The sequence below is a fragment of the Emys orbicularis genome, chromosome 4 (genome assembly GCF_028017835.1).
Source record: "Emys orbicularis isolate rEmyOrb1 chromosome 4, rEmyOrb1.hap1, whole genome shotgun sequence".
NCBI classification, from domain to species: Eukaryota; Metazoa; Chordata; order Testudines; family Emydidae; genus Emys; species Emys orbicularis.
In genome coordinates, this window is record NC_088686.1 from 30,316,626 (window position 1) to 30,331,320 (window position 14,695).

At 43.1% G+C, this 14,695-nt stretch overlaps 1 protein-coding gene across 1 annotated transcript in view; it reads left to right on the forward strand.

Annotated features, from left to right (window-relative positions):
• PRIMA1 (proline rich membrane anchor 1) overlaps positions 1–14,695 on the forward strand; it is a 77,744-nt gene that overhangs the window by 35,765 nt on the left and 27,284 nt on the right. Inside the window, exon 3 of the mRNA XM_065404456.1 lies at positions 10,940–11,069. Coding sequence (XP_065260528.1) covers positions 10,940–11,069 — 130 coding nt within the window. The remainder of the gene's footprint in view (positions 1–10,939; positions 11,070–14,695) is intronic.

Genomic DNA, 14,695 nt, shown 5'->3' on the forward strand with positions numbered 1-14,695 from the left:
CCTTCTCTTTTGTGCTTTCTTACATCAACAAATTACATTTATAGGACCTAGATCCCAAAGCCCACTGAAGTCAATGGGAGTCTTTCCATTGTGCTCAATGGTTCAGGCTCTTACAATTTAATCCTGATCTCACCTCAGTTTTACTAAATATAACACCACCAAGACAAGTTCGGTATTCATTCACACCAGCGTACATTGGAGTAACCCCATTCATAGAAACGGAATTACAGCAGATCTGCAATAAAAAAAACAAATTTAGCTCATGACTTCAGTAGAATTATTTCTGATTTACACCAGTATAACTGGGAGCAGAAATTTGGAAAGTGTGTCAGGAAACCATAGGATAAACACTATGGCTGACATTTTCCACTCTGGTTTCTGATTTCATGAGACCAGTTTTGTGTGTGCAACTTTCATGCATGTGCCAACAGGACAGCTGGGCAGACAAATGAACAATTTGCATGCAAATATGTGGGATTTGCACACATGCAAAATGGTGTGCACCCACTTGGTTGGTGCAGTCTGCTGCACATATACAAATGGGAGCACCCAATCACCATGCAGCTGTAGAGAGTGCAGCCCTATAAAATGATCAGCAATTGAACAGGTATAAACATTAGCAGATGTGGTTCCTTTAAACTAGTTTTAAATGTCAGCATGGCTTGAACATTTTGAAAGGTAATAGGAAGTGCAAATTAACAGAAAAGTGCAAGACAGAGCAATTTAACAGAAAAGTATGGCACCCACTGTCATGAGATTATAATCTGGTCAGATTAAATTATCAATTGATTATAGTTTTATTGAGTACATAAGAGTGTATGATCAGAAGGCATCATTTATATATGCTGGCCTATATCTATTCAAGGATCTGAAAGTCAGTAGAAGTTCTTCCAGCCTGTTCAAGGCTAAACTTTATAGGAAGCCAGTGTAAGGAGTTTAGAATGAGATTGAGTCACTGAGCCAGCCAGGCACAGCTGTAAAGATACGAATTGCAACATTCTAGATAAACAGAATCCTTGAGCTAATTTGATCAGAAGACACACAAAGTAAAAGAATGACAGTAATTCAGCCTTGAGAAGGTAAGGACACTCACTAGGGATTCTAAATCGTTCTTACTGAGCAACAGTGTCAGCCTGGCAATATTTTGTAAATTATGTAGAGAGCTGCATTAGTAATGGAACCACAATGCATGTCCATTAGTAAATCTGAGGTCAAGATGATACAGAGTTTAAGGCTTTGACCATGTACAGTATGAGCTAAACTCATCTTTGTATTTCAAGGGACGGGTATTGTTGTTGGTGTCTATGTATGTATACACGTTATTTTGCACTCATATGGCTCATTTTGTCAGAATACAAGTTGTGCTATATAAATAACCCTCACAACTAGAGAGAAGTCTAAACTAGAACCCTGGACCCTTCGTCCCTGACCACTTAAACTTCCCCAGACTTCAGATCTGAATGTTGTGGCTCTGTCATATCTTTAGTCCAAAGCCCCTGTGGAGTAGGTGAAATGCAAGAGGGGGGCATGAGGAGCCTGAGCTAAATCTAAGGACACAAACTCCCTTCCCCTCCCCAAATTTTAGGTTGGGAAAGGGGGTTCTGAATTCAAACCAGGATTCCACTTTCACAATTGTCCCCTTTCACTATCATTAGATGAACCAACCCTCCCCACCCCCCAGAACAGTCTCGAATTTCAGTGTTCAAAATCCACCTTTCTGTACATCACTTCTCCTAATATCCCTGTGATTTGACACAGGGCCATAGATTCTGACACGTCAGGATCTGTCAATCATATTTAAAACTCCCTCAGTTATCACATTCATCAGTTATCTGACCTTCTTCAGTCCATCGCATTAAGACAATCCCTGTTGTAAGGTACTGTTTATTCCACTTCACAGACAGGGATACCATGGAACAGACAGATGATGTGAATTGACCAAGACTATTTGGCAATATGGCAGTAAAACCAACAAGGGATTTCAACCCCCTGCTCTATACTGGCAATGGGGAAATACATTTCCTCCATCCCACACCAGGTCCCTTTCAGTTCCAACCTGCCTAAGAAAACATTCCAGTTCCTTAGAGGCAAATGAAAGTGACTTTTAAACAAAATATACACAGTATAATTCAAAGCATATTAATTCAAAGCATATGGCCAAACCTGGCCATCTTTACTCAGACAATAGAAGTTCTGCAGGCATAAAGACTGCATGATTCAGCCCGTAGTGAATGTACACTGCTAAAAACATGCAAATTTTCCTTAGAGATGACTATTCTAGCACCCTTGACTTTTCTGTAAGAGCAAAATAAAAACAAGAGTAAAACAACAATCAGTTCTGATTTATACTAAAAGCATTCTTCCTCTTTAAGGGATGGAGTCATTTTTGTTGTAAAGAGGTGAGAGAGGCTACATTCATCCTTTATACATCATGTCAGTGCACAACTGCCAGTTGTTTGGGTCTGATCCTGTAAAAAGATCCACATGCACGCACCTGTAGTCCTGGGAGCATCTCATGGGACTCTGTGTGGGAATGATGTTAGTGCATGTGGATCTGTTTTCAGGATCAGACCCATCTTGTGTTTTATTGGGATAGCTGTGTCCTCAGAACATGAGCAATAGAACTGACAGGCAGAGAATAAGCAGTGTTCTGATTCAGTGACTTCCTCCATTAGCCTTGCGTATGAGTATGACAGTTGTGCAGTGCTGGAATGGAGTACAGTACAGCTTCAAAGTCATGTACTCCTCTGCATCACACTCACATGAAACATAGTATTCCTTCCTTCCTTCCTTAAAGTTTGATTACATTACATTCACATTTAGTGCACATTCCCACACTCAAACATAATTAGCTTACAGTGAATACAATATAACCCTCATGCAAAACAAATAACAGGAGCATTAGAGTTACAAAACCTAAGCATTATAAAGTAATAGTAATGACCAGTTAGGGTAATTTTTATAAATATTCCGTTAGCCTCACAACTACCTACATTCCATTAGGGACAGTATTAGCATGTGACAATTTACCCATACACAATTACTTTAACTCTGACCCAGAAGACATGTCTACAAACTGTTCCAATGCTGTGGCGGGATGTTCTACTCCTAGCAGTTTAGCAAAGATTTGAGGAGGTCATAAATCAACTCTGAGATTTGTTAAGTGAAAATTGAAACTTCATTGTGATTGTGTGGAAATTTCCTTTCCAAAGACAACCTTCAACTTCTAATAATCACAGAAAAGTTTGAGACCTGACCATTCACACTAACATTCTGTAGCTGGGTTAGTCTTCCATGGTGTGTTAATTTTTGGTGGGAGCCAAATGAATACAAATACTCACCGGCTGGGAGTATAAAATTAGAACTGGAGCTGAGGCTTGGAACGTTTCCTTGCAGTGTTCTACAAAAAGAGTTGCAAGGATAATTTGGTCAAGCAAGGAACTTGTGTGTGCTTTTTCTGACAGTGAACTATTTTGCGCAGTTCCTTTGATCTAATTGTACTTATTTTTATAAGCTTGTTTTCTTAAGGCCAGATCCAGTTACACCAGTGTAAATCTGAGGTAATACCACTGAGTCAGTGCGTTTACTTTGGATTTATGCTGCTGTAACTGAGAACAGAATTTGGCCCATGAAGAATAAACCTAATAATACTTTGTATTTCATATATTCATAGATTTTAAAGCCATAAGGGACCATTGTTATCATCTAGTGTAGAGGTGGGCAAACTATGGCCCAGGTGTCACATCCGGCCCTTCAGACGTTTAAATCCGGCCCTTCAGCTCCCGCCAGGAAGCAGGGTCTGGGGTTGGCCCCGCTCCAGCTGGGGAGCGGGGTTGGGGTCTTGCCCCACTCCACACATTTCCCAGAAGCAGCGGCACGTCCCCTCCTCCGGCTCCTACACGTAGGGGCAGCCAGGGGGCTCCGCACGCTGCCCCCACCCCAAGCGCTGCCCCTGCAGCTCCCATTGGCTGGGAACCACAGCCAATGGGAGCTGCAGGGGCGGTGCCTGCGGACAGGGCAGTGCACAGAGCCACCTGGCTGTGCCTCTGCATAGGAGCCAGAGGGGGGACATGCCGCTGTTTCTGGAAGCTGCTTGAGGTAAGCGCCACCTGGAGCCTGCCCCCCCTCCCACCCTCCGAACCCCTCGGTCCCAGCCCAGAGCACCCTTCTGAACCTCCAACCCCTCATCCACAGCCCCACCCCAGAGCCCACACCCCCAGCCGGAGCCCTCCCGCTCCCCAACTCCCAATTTCGTGAGCATTCATGGTCTGCCATACAATTTCCATACCCAGATGTGGTCCTCAGGCCAAAAAGTTTGCCCACCCTTGATCTAGTGTGACCACAGGCCACAGGACTTCATTGAATTAATTCCTGCTTCAAGTCCAATAGCTATGGTTGAACTAAAGCATATCTTTTAGAAAGAAACCCAATCTTGGTTTAAAAATTTCCAGTGATGGAGAAGCTATGGCAAGTTGTTCCAATGGTTAAATACCCTCACTGGTAAACATTTGTGTCTTATTTCTAGTCTGAGTTTGTCTAGCTTCAGCTTCCACCCATTTGATCTTATTATACCTTCATCTGCTAGATTGGACAAGTCCTCTTAAAAATGTCTTGTTCCAATGTAGGTACTTATAGACTGATCAAATCACTCCTTAACCTTCTCTTTGCTAAGCTAAACAGATGGAATTCCTTGACTCTCTCCCTATAAGGCATGTTTTCTAATCCTTTAAGAATTCTCATGACTCTCCTCTGAACCCTCTCTAAGTTTTCAATATCTTTCTTGAATTGTGGACATCACAACTGGACATAGTATTCCAGTAGCCATTACATCCGTGCCAGATACAGAGGTAATATAACCTCCCTACCTCTACTCGGTATTCCTGTTTATCCATCTAGGGATCATGTTAACCCTTTTAGCCACAGCTTTGCACTGGGAACTCATGTTCAGATGATTATCCATCATGACCCACAAGTCAAGAGTCACTGCTTCCCAAGGTAGAGCCTGCCATCCTGTAAGTATGACTTACATTCTTTGTTCCTAGATGTCTGACTTTACAATTGACTGTATTGAAACACATTTTGTTTGCCTGTCCCCTCCCTCTGCCCACCCCCACCGAAGCCCAGAGGCCTCCCTCCCTCACCAGCCCCTCCCCCCCAATCCTGGGCTGCCCAAGCGCCTCCAGCCTCCGAGCGCTGGGCGGGCGGCACATGCCCCTCTCCCCACAACCCGAGTGCCAGGCGGGCAGCATGCGCCGCCCCCCCCCCAACCCCACCCCAGAGCGCTGGGCGGGCATTTTCCATCCTATGATTTGTGGTTTGAATGACAAAGGCAGTTGTCATTCACAGCTGATGATCTGACCCATAGATGATGGTTCTAGTTCCTCTTTCACACCAGTATGACTCCAATGACTAATTCACACTGTTGGGACTATGAGGAGAATCAGGTCCAATGTGCAGAGTGACTGAATACAACTTGGGAGAGTATCACAAGTCTCTTGACTTATTTTGCATTGGTGAATGGCAGGACCTACAACAATGAGTGTTTTAGCTAATTCTGGATAGTAATGAGCCACTTTATATAATTTGAAGTGATTCTCTGTCCACTCAAGAATCAAAGATACTGTGGAGATTTTGAGTGTTATATTAATTAGAGATGAGCCTGAGCCACAAAGTCCAGATCCAGATTCAGATCCAAACTTTCAGGTCTTTGGACCTGAGCTTTTGGGACCAGCAAAGTTTAGGATCCTGATTCTGATTTAATGTAAAATGACATGAGAGGAGAATCAGGCCCATAAATTCCCCTGTAGTTAATGGAGTTCCATCAGCATGAGACCAATATGGGTACATCTACACAGCGAGTGTCAAGCCATGGCAGCAAGTCACAGAGTCCAGGTGGACAGACTTGGGCTCATGGGGGCACAAGCTGCTGCTCTAAAGATGGCTGTGTAGGTGCTGCAGCTCGGGCTGGAGCTCACCCCTCTCCCTTGGCTTCGGTGCCTGAGCTCCAGCCAGAGCCTCAACATCTACGCCGTTATTTTTAGCGTGGTAGCGGAAGCCCAGGTCTGTCGACCCGGGCTCCGAGACGCATTGCCACGGGCTGCAGCTCACTGTGTAGACGTGCCCTATGCGATCCTACTCAGGCACCTTTCTCACAGTTTTAGGGTGTTTGGCTCCAAGTTTTTGTTCAGACTACCTCTAATATTTGGCCAGATTCAGCTCCCAGTTAGAGCAGTGTAAATGTGAAGAGACTGTACTGAGTCACATGAAGTCTTTTCACATATGCACCAGTGTGAGAACAGCATTTGGCTCACTGATTCTTTTAATGACAAAATAAACCATATAAGTTAGTTCAAATAATAGATATCGCTTATTTTTATGATTAATTTGAAAGTGCTGGTAGGAATTAGGTAGCAATAATTTGAATTAATCATATACCTTACTGGGTTCTAAACTAACTGTAATGGCTCAGAAAAAGTCCTTTGCTCAATGAAGACCTTTGCTCAGTGTGCAAAAAAACCTCAAACAAAAACCTCAAACACATAAGGAATGAGATGCAGAATAATAGTGAAAACAGTACAGTGTAATTACCTGAATCAGTAAGCACGCCCTCATCTGGAATGCTGCATTCAGTTCTGTTCACCCCATCTCAAAAAGGATATAGCAGAAACAGCAGAGGCCATTCAGAAATGGACAATGAGAATGATTAGAGACATGGAAAAAAACTCTCTCATGAAGAGACACTGTAAAGATTGGGACTGCTTACCTTAGGAAGGAGACAAATAAGAAGGCAACATGATTAAGAGATACAAAGTAATGAATGTTCCCTCTAATTTTTTACATCCATGTGCAGAATGAATTTTGTTATGTGCACCAATATGGAGGTGATGTGTGGGAGGAGTGGGGGGCCAACAGGTTGGGAGTGTGGGAGGGGGTTCAGGACTGGGGCAGAGGGTTGAGGTGCGGGGTGGGTGAGGGCTCTGGCTGGGGGTGCGGACTCTGGGGTGGGGCTGGGGATGAGGGGTTTGGGGCGTAGGAGAGGGTGTGGACTCTGGGGTGGGGCTGGGAATGAGGGGCTTGGGGTGCAGGCTGCCCCAGGGCTGCGACAGGGAGAGAGGACTCCCCCCAGCCTTCTTTCACCACAGCAGCCCAGGGCTGAGGAAGAGGTGCCTCTCCCAGGCTGCAGCCGCTCCGGGGCTGGGGCTGAGGGAGAGGCAAGTCTCCCTGTCCGCGCGGCCTTTGATAGCCTGGAGGAAACTTAGGTGAAAAGGTAGATCAGGAATTTCTATTCGGCCTTCCTCATAATAAAAGAAGGGGATGAGACTTTCAATGAAATTGAAAGGTGGCAAATTCAAAACTGATGAAATACTTTTTCACACAACAACATTCAGCTGGCCTGTGACAGTTAGCCTGAGGAAGGATGAGTAGGATGCTAGTCTTAGACTCTGGAGACCTGGATTCACTTCCCTGCTCCACCAGAGACTTTGGGCAAGTTACTTGGGGATAAGAGTACTGCTCTACCTTACAAGGTTGTAGTGAGGATAAACATATTAAAGATTGTGAGGTGCTTAAATGCTACAGTAACAGGAGTCATATAAATACCTAATCTAGATAGACAATATCATTGAGGCCAAGAGCTTAGCAGAAAAGGATTGGACATTTTTAAGGAGAACCAGAATTGTAATAGTAAGGATTAAAAAATAAAATCCAAAGAATTTTGGAAGGGATATAAGCTCTCATGCCTCAGGGCATAAATTGACCTCTAACTAATAACAGAGACTAGGAAGAAGCTTACTTTTGTGGATGTCCTGCAGGGTTTCTTGCACGTTCCTCTGAATCATCTGGGGCTGGCCACTGTCAGAGAAAGGGAATCAGACTAGATGAACCAGTGGTCTTCTCCATTATGGCAGTTCCTATCATTCTTATCATCAATAAATATATGAAGATGATGATTCACTCAGTGTTGGCAGTAATATTCACTATCTCATCTCCTCTTCTGTATTTTGCCATATTAAAAAATAGTACTATAGTGGAACCACCAAGATGTGTGTTGGATGGGCACTTGGCTAAGCTGTGTTGCCACATTTTCATATTGCTGGATCCCCTCTCCCTATTATTTGTTACCCTCACTCATCATGTCACATCTAAAAGCCAAATCCTGCCCCCCTTTTTCATGTTGTGTAGCATTTACTGAGTTCTGTGGGACTGCTTACATCAGCAAGTACTGCATAGTGGTGGCAGAATGGGGCCCTTAGATTGTAAGCTCCTTCAGGCTGAGACCTTGCGATGTCTTCTTTGAAATGCCCAGTCCACTCTGGGCTGCGATAAATAATAAATAATATTAAAAATAGTTTACAAATATTTGAAGCTGATTCCCGCCCCATCTCATGACACAACTCCCATGTTCACTGCTTAGTGAGAACTAGTTCCATAGTAATAAAATAGAAATTCAACTGCTGAGGACATGAGCTGAAAGATGCATGATATAGTAGACTCAGTGCAGGGCTGGGAACCCTGGGCTCTTCAAGTTACTTAAACTGAGGAGAAAACTCTGAGTTTTCTCTTCTGTTAAACAGAGATGATATTTACCTATCTCACAGTTAATATTTGTGAAGTATTTTGAAGATGAAAGTGCTATGCATTAATATTAATGGAGAACTGTTGTCTGTGGTAAGGGTAGCACTTCCTCAATGGCACCAGTTGATGAACTGACCAGTAGAGTTACCAGCCAGCCAGAGGTGAAAGTAAACCAGTACGGGCCAGTACGGCGTACCGGCAAGAGCCGGTAGGCCATGCCGGACTGGACCGGCTTCCCCAGGCTGGCGCTTTAAAGGGCTGCCCGAGCCCTGCTGCCTACCCGGGGGCTCAGGCAACAGGGCTCGGGTGGCGCTTTAAAGGGTTGGTAGCTCCAGGGGTGATTTAAAGGCCCCGGAACTCCCAGCCGCAGCCGGAGCCCCGGGGCCTTTAAATCTGGATTTAAAGTCCCCGCCTCTTCCGGTTAAGGCCCCACCTCTTCCAGTTGAGGCCACACCCCCGCTCAGGAATTCGGCATACCGGTAAGTCCTTTAAGTTACTTTCACCCCTGCAGCCGGCTGACTTTATCATTTTGATTTCTTTGTTACACCTAGTGTCTTTCTTACGAATCTCTGTGCAGCCCTCTTAGGATGAATGTGCCCAGCTGTCCTACAGATCATGTCATTGCAAAAAATCTGATCACAAAGTTTTGAGGGAAGGGTTTGATCCACATTTGTAAAAATGTCAGTGACTGATATAATATTAGGCTCAGAGAGTGAAATGCACCAGATCAAATCAGCACATTCAAAAGACATTAAGAAGTGTCTGATGCTACGTTTTGTTGAGTTGTTTATTTAACTGAACAATGGAAACCTAGATGTTCCCATTGACTGATGCACTGCTAGTATTTATTTATGGAAACATGAATTATAATCTTGGTCAGGTCACAAGGGCAATGAGTTCAATGGTCTCTTCCTAGTCCCAGCTGTGTTGGCACAGGGGATGTCATAGATACGTAGCTTCCAAAGCCAGAAAGGACAACTGTGATCATCTTGTCTGACCTCCTGTATAGCACAGGCCATAGAACTTCCCCAAAATAATTTCTAGAGCAGATCTTTTAGAAAAATGTCCAATCCTGATTTCATCATTTGCTGCCCTATAGATAGTTTGAAGGATTTCACTTTTATTAGTAGATGTCGGTAAACACAGATTTCACCATATCACCAACTGTCGGAAAAATATTTCCATCAATAATAGTCAAAATTTTCAGATCAGAAAAATAAGAAAAAGGCTATTTGGGAATTTAGAGTTTGTTTTAAAGATATTTACTTGGATATTTTGACATGTGATGTTGACAATTTGTGTTTTAATGACCACTTTTTGAATCTCAACGTCTACTATAATTAAACAGTGATTGTCTAACATGCCCATAATTTCCCACAACTGTGAACAACTGAAATTGATAAAAATCAGAAACAATTATTAAAACCCACAATTTTGTGCCATTGTGAAAATTTACATTGATAAAAATTGAAAAAAATGCTTAAAAATAAACATTGATGTCTGTCACAATTAATTGTTAAAAAAATCGAATTCTGCCAAGCCTACCTATAGACCTTCAGCGTGTTGCTATCCTCTCAAGCCACAAGGGAAACAAATGTGCCGCAGAGGTTTATCTCTGAGTTAAATGTCTCCCATGATTACTCCTGGTGCAGTTTATTCTTGCTGTGGGCAGTGCCTATGGGCACAATCTAGCCCTTAGAAATAAATACACTTTTCTTCTTTTAATTTATATTTTCATAAGCACTGCATAAATTAATGGATATTAATTAAATGCATTAAAAAAGTGACAGTACAGTAGAAAAATGTTTTTTGAGTAAAGTCCTCTAAAAGCTATTAGTAACTGTAATACAATTCCTGCATTCTTTTAAACTAATTCACCATCCTCCATCCAAGGTTAATATGATAGCAGCTCCATCCCTGATTGTAGGTACTGCTACTTCTCCCAGATAAACCTTTCCTAATTTTGTTTAAAAGCCTGAACTTATCAGCATGATGTTTCTCTATAAAACTAAAACTGATCCTGCCATAGATGGGCAATCACCAAGAGAAAAGACATTGCTCTCTGGCAGCAGAGCTGTACCTTTCCCTTTGTATCTGAAGGCAATGTGGTGGATGATGGAGCATCACAAAGAACTGTGGCCAGCACTTGATGACTTGCTGCACCACGTGGTTCTCAAGCAATATCCATCCAGTACACAGCAAGTAGAGTTTACTGCTCAGAAAACTGGTCCCAGATGTGAAATAACCTCTTTGTACATGTCTCCGGCCCTGGTGCAGTTCTATATTCAGGCTGAATGAAGCCTATCTGATTATAAACTACTTATCCGGGGGAACTCATGTATGTTTTTCACATTATCTTTTACAGCTCCCAAGTCTACCTTTTGCCCCACTGAAGAGACCTGGTGGCCAGGCCTGGTTATAATCATTGCCGTATGCTGCGCCACACTAGTGTTCCTCTTTGTAGTTGTCATCATTTGCTACAAAGCCATAAAAAGGTAAGACTGGGGGCACCCTGATTGTGCCTAGGGCAGATCAACTCCTCAAAGTGCTTTTAGATATTTGGCTGCCATCTTGCGTCCTGGTTTTCTTTCCCTAATGCATCCTGTAACATCACTGCAGTTAATAGCCTGTCCGTGTTTTCATTATAAAGCCAGTTTTTATAACCTGACTCTTTTCCTGTGTAAACGATGAAGTTCAAAGCACAAATATTCAGTCCTGAGAATGATTAAAATCTGTGAAGTTCAGATTTGAATGGGAACTTCCTCCATAGTTTGGGTGTTGGGATATGTATCTAGGTTTTGGTTTGGCCCAGCATAGAAGTAGGAGCCAGCTGTCATGTTCAGATCTGGATCCAAGTCCTGTTCAGATTTTCCCCACAATTCAAAGGTGTTCAGATTTGAGGTTACTGTCCACCACTAATAATAATAACAATCGCTTAGACAGATACAGTACCCTGCAACCCAAACCCTAAGATACTTCATTTGGGGCTCTTAAACTATCCCTAATTCAGGGTTCCAAATTGTCACCTGGAGACCCAAATGCAGAACTGGGTGTCCTAATTTAATTCCATGTACACACTGTGTGTAGCAATCACTTCAGTTGCTACTAGTACAACCTGTCTCTACCATGCCAGCTGCCACTGGTACAGACTAGGTCTAGTTGGAAAACAAAAAAACCACCCCCCGCCCACCTGAAAAAAATCACTTTTGTCTCATTTTCCAAGGAAAATGTGGAGTTTTTGGTGAAAAAATCAAAAGTTGAAAAATTTTGGCCAAAACCTTCTGGTTTAAAACCAAAAATTTAGATTCAGAAATGCCTTCATGGTGCCTCCCGCTCCTGCTTTCCTCTATGGGCTAGACTCCCAGGCTGGATTATGTTTCCCATGGTAACCCTCTTACTGAGCTATCACAGTGCCTCAGTGTAGTCACTGGCCATGGACATATGATCTGTCTGGGAGACCCAGCCCATAGAGAAGAATGGGAGCATGAAGCATTACAACAGCATTTCTGAATGGGGATTTTTTGTTTTTTGGCTGAAAACTGAAAAAAAAGTTTTTATACTTTTTGACAAAAGTAGAAGTTTTCTGCAGAAAGAAGATGCTTTTGTGAGATATTTCATTTAGTCAGAAACCCAATGTTCCATCAAAAACAGATGAAAAATCAGCCCAGGTACAGACATCTCAATGTTGGAACATTGTACATGTTTTAAGAGCATCCACAAAACCTATCCAGCGGATCAGGACAAGAAATGAAATAATGTAACCACTTGCAGCCAAAGGGAGGATTCACAGGGCAGAATTAAATGTTCTGGAGCTAACTTACTTTATTAGTGAGTATACAGAAATCAACTTTTCTTTTTATAGTTTAGCCAAAACCTGTATTTTTATCAGTTTCAAGGATTTTTAAAACTTCCAGCTTAAATAGCTGAACTGTTTTAAAATGAGAATTTGCAGAGGACTGGATGGCTAATGGAATTGATAATTGGTAAAAAGTTTTGCATCGTTCTAACTCAACCTCAATAGACTGAAAGCTATTAGTCTCTCATGACTGTTCAGTGGCTTCATGAGAAATGCATTGGTGGTCTCAGTCCAGTTCTAGTGGATAGGTGTCCATGTCACACAAACATCCATTGCATTGGGCTAGATAATGCTAAATATTCTGTTAATGATTACTGGCAGAAACTCTGCGGTTATAAAATACACTCAAGGCAGAAGCAACTCCCCAGCTCTACATTCACCAAGCAAGGGATCTCTCTTCAGAGCAGTTATCTTCTGCTGGCTGGGAAGGTGTAGAAAAGATGTTCACGGAACTGAGGGCTTGTCTACATTTAGAGTGCTGTTCTGGTGCAGCCACACCTCTGTAGTGCTTAGTGAAGGTGCTACCTACGTCAACTGGAGAGCTTCTCCATCAGTGTAGGTACTCCACCTCCCCGAGAGGCGGTAGCTATGTCAATGGGAGGCGGTAGCTATGTCAACGGGAGAAGCCCTCCCATCAACATAACACTATCTACACTGGGTTAGGTCAGTATAACTGCCTCACTCAGGGATGTGGATTTTCCATGCCCCTGAGGCCTGAGCAACAGTTATACTGACATAAGTTTGTAGTGTAGACCAAGCCTGAGTTCAGAGCTGCTGCGTGCCTCCAGAAGGTCAGTGGAAAGCCTATGGGGCATCTTGTTGCAGGGAAGAACAATATAGCTACCAGTTAAAGACAGCCTAAACAGGAAGAACTGACAGGCGTTTTCACTTCTCTGAGCCAAATGCTAATTTAGCTGCTGAGTCTTATGTTGATGATTACATTATTGACAAACACTAAGCTGAGAACTGCTCAAAGTGGGGATGAATGTCTATAAAAGAGAATCTCATTAACTGAAATGGGGTATTTTTCAGAGTAACTAGAGCATTTGTCCTCCGCAATGAATCCTTTCAGTAAAGTTATTTTGAATGGATGCCCTAGAGCTGTTGGCAATATTCCCAAAGAGTTGTTGCCTTGATCCTTTTTGAGGAATATTTATTGGTAAGCCCTAGGAAATGAGACAAAATATGACCTGAAGAGTTCTGTGGAGCTCGAAAGCTTGTCCCTTCCACCAACAGAAGTTGGTCCAGTAAAAGATATTACTTTCAACATGGAGAATCATCTGTTATGATTAAACAGCTTGTTTTTTGGAAAGTCTGAGAAATCCCCAACTTTATTTCCTGTTCCTGTTTCCATTACTCTCATCTGTCCAGAGAAAGATAGGAGAAACACAATATTTTGGGGTATGCAAAAGGAAGTTAAGGGAATGACCCTAGGTGGCTCTCTGAGGCAGGTCCCATTCTAATATGTTCTCTGTTCCTAGCAGTGTCTTTTCAGTCCGTAGTGACACTTTATAAATGTGCTTTGTCTTGGTCTTTGTGTTATGAAAAGCATGCTACTTGCCTTTCGAAAGCTGCTAGTCCCTCCAAACCTCCCTCCTCACTCTATATCATTATTCATCTTCCGTTACTCTTCACTTGGCACCTTCTTTAACATCACACCCTATACGTGGAACTGAAGCCCACTTCTTGTGCACCAACCAATCTCATTCCCATACACACCTGTCTTCATGAAGCCTTCCAACACTGGCGCAGTCTGCTTCCTTTCTCATTTGACCAATGTATCCTATATTTCTGTGGCTAAATTAGATTGTGAATTCACTGGGGCATGAACCCCCTCTCTTCACACAGAGGCACAGAAATCAGAACCACTCCAGTTCCAATCCTTGCTCTGACACTGACTTTCTCTGTAGGCTTGGATGAGCGACAAGAGGCTAGTGGTGCCCTAGGCTCTCTGAGTTGAATGGGAGTAGCTGTGGAGTGGAGAAGTTACCCTATGAGTTTCTAAGCAGTGCATGTCGGTGTGACCGCTACATGAGCGCTCTCCACTCCATGCCTGACTGGTACAGAGGAAACCATGGTTATGGCCCTCCCTCCTCATGCCAGTTCAGGCAGCTAGAGCCTGTACTGGTACTAAGAGAGAGCACGACCTTTGTTCCCTGTCACAGTGTAGCTGATCCCTCTACAGTCAAGTTGGGAAAAGCAGAGGCTCCTTGTACTGTTTCTCCTTGTGCACCTGGGCTGGGATTCGGAACAATCTGGTCCTTA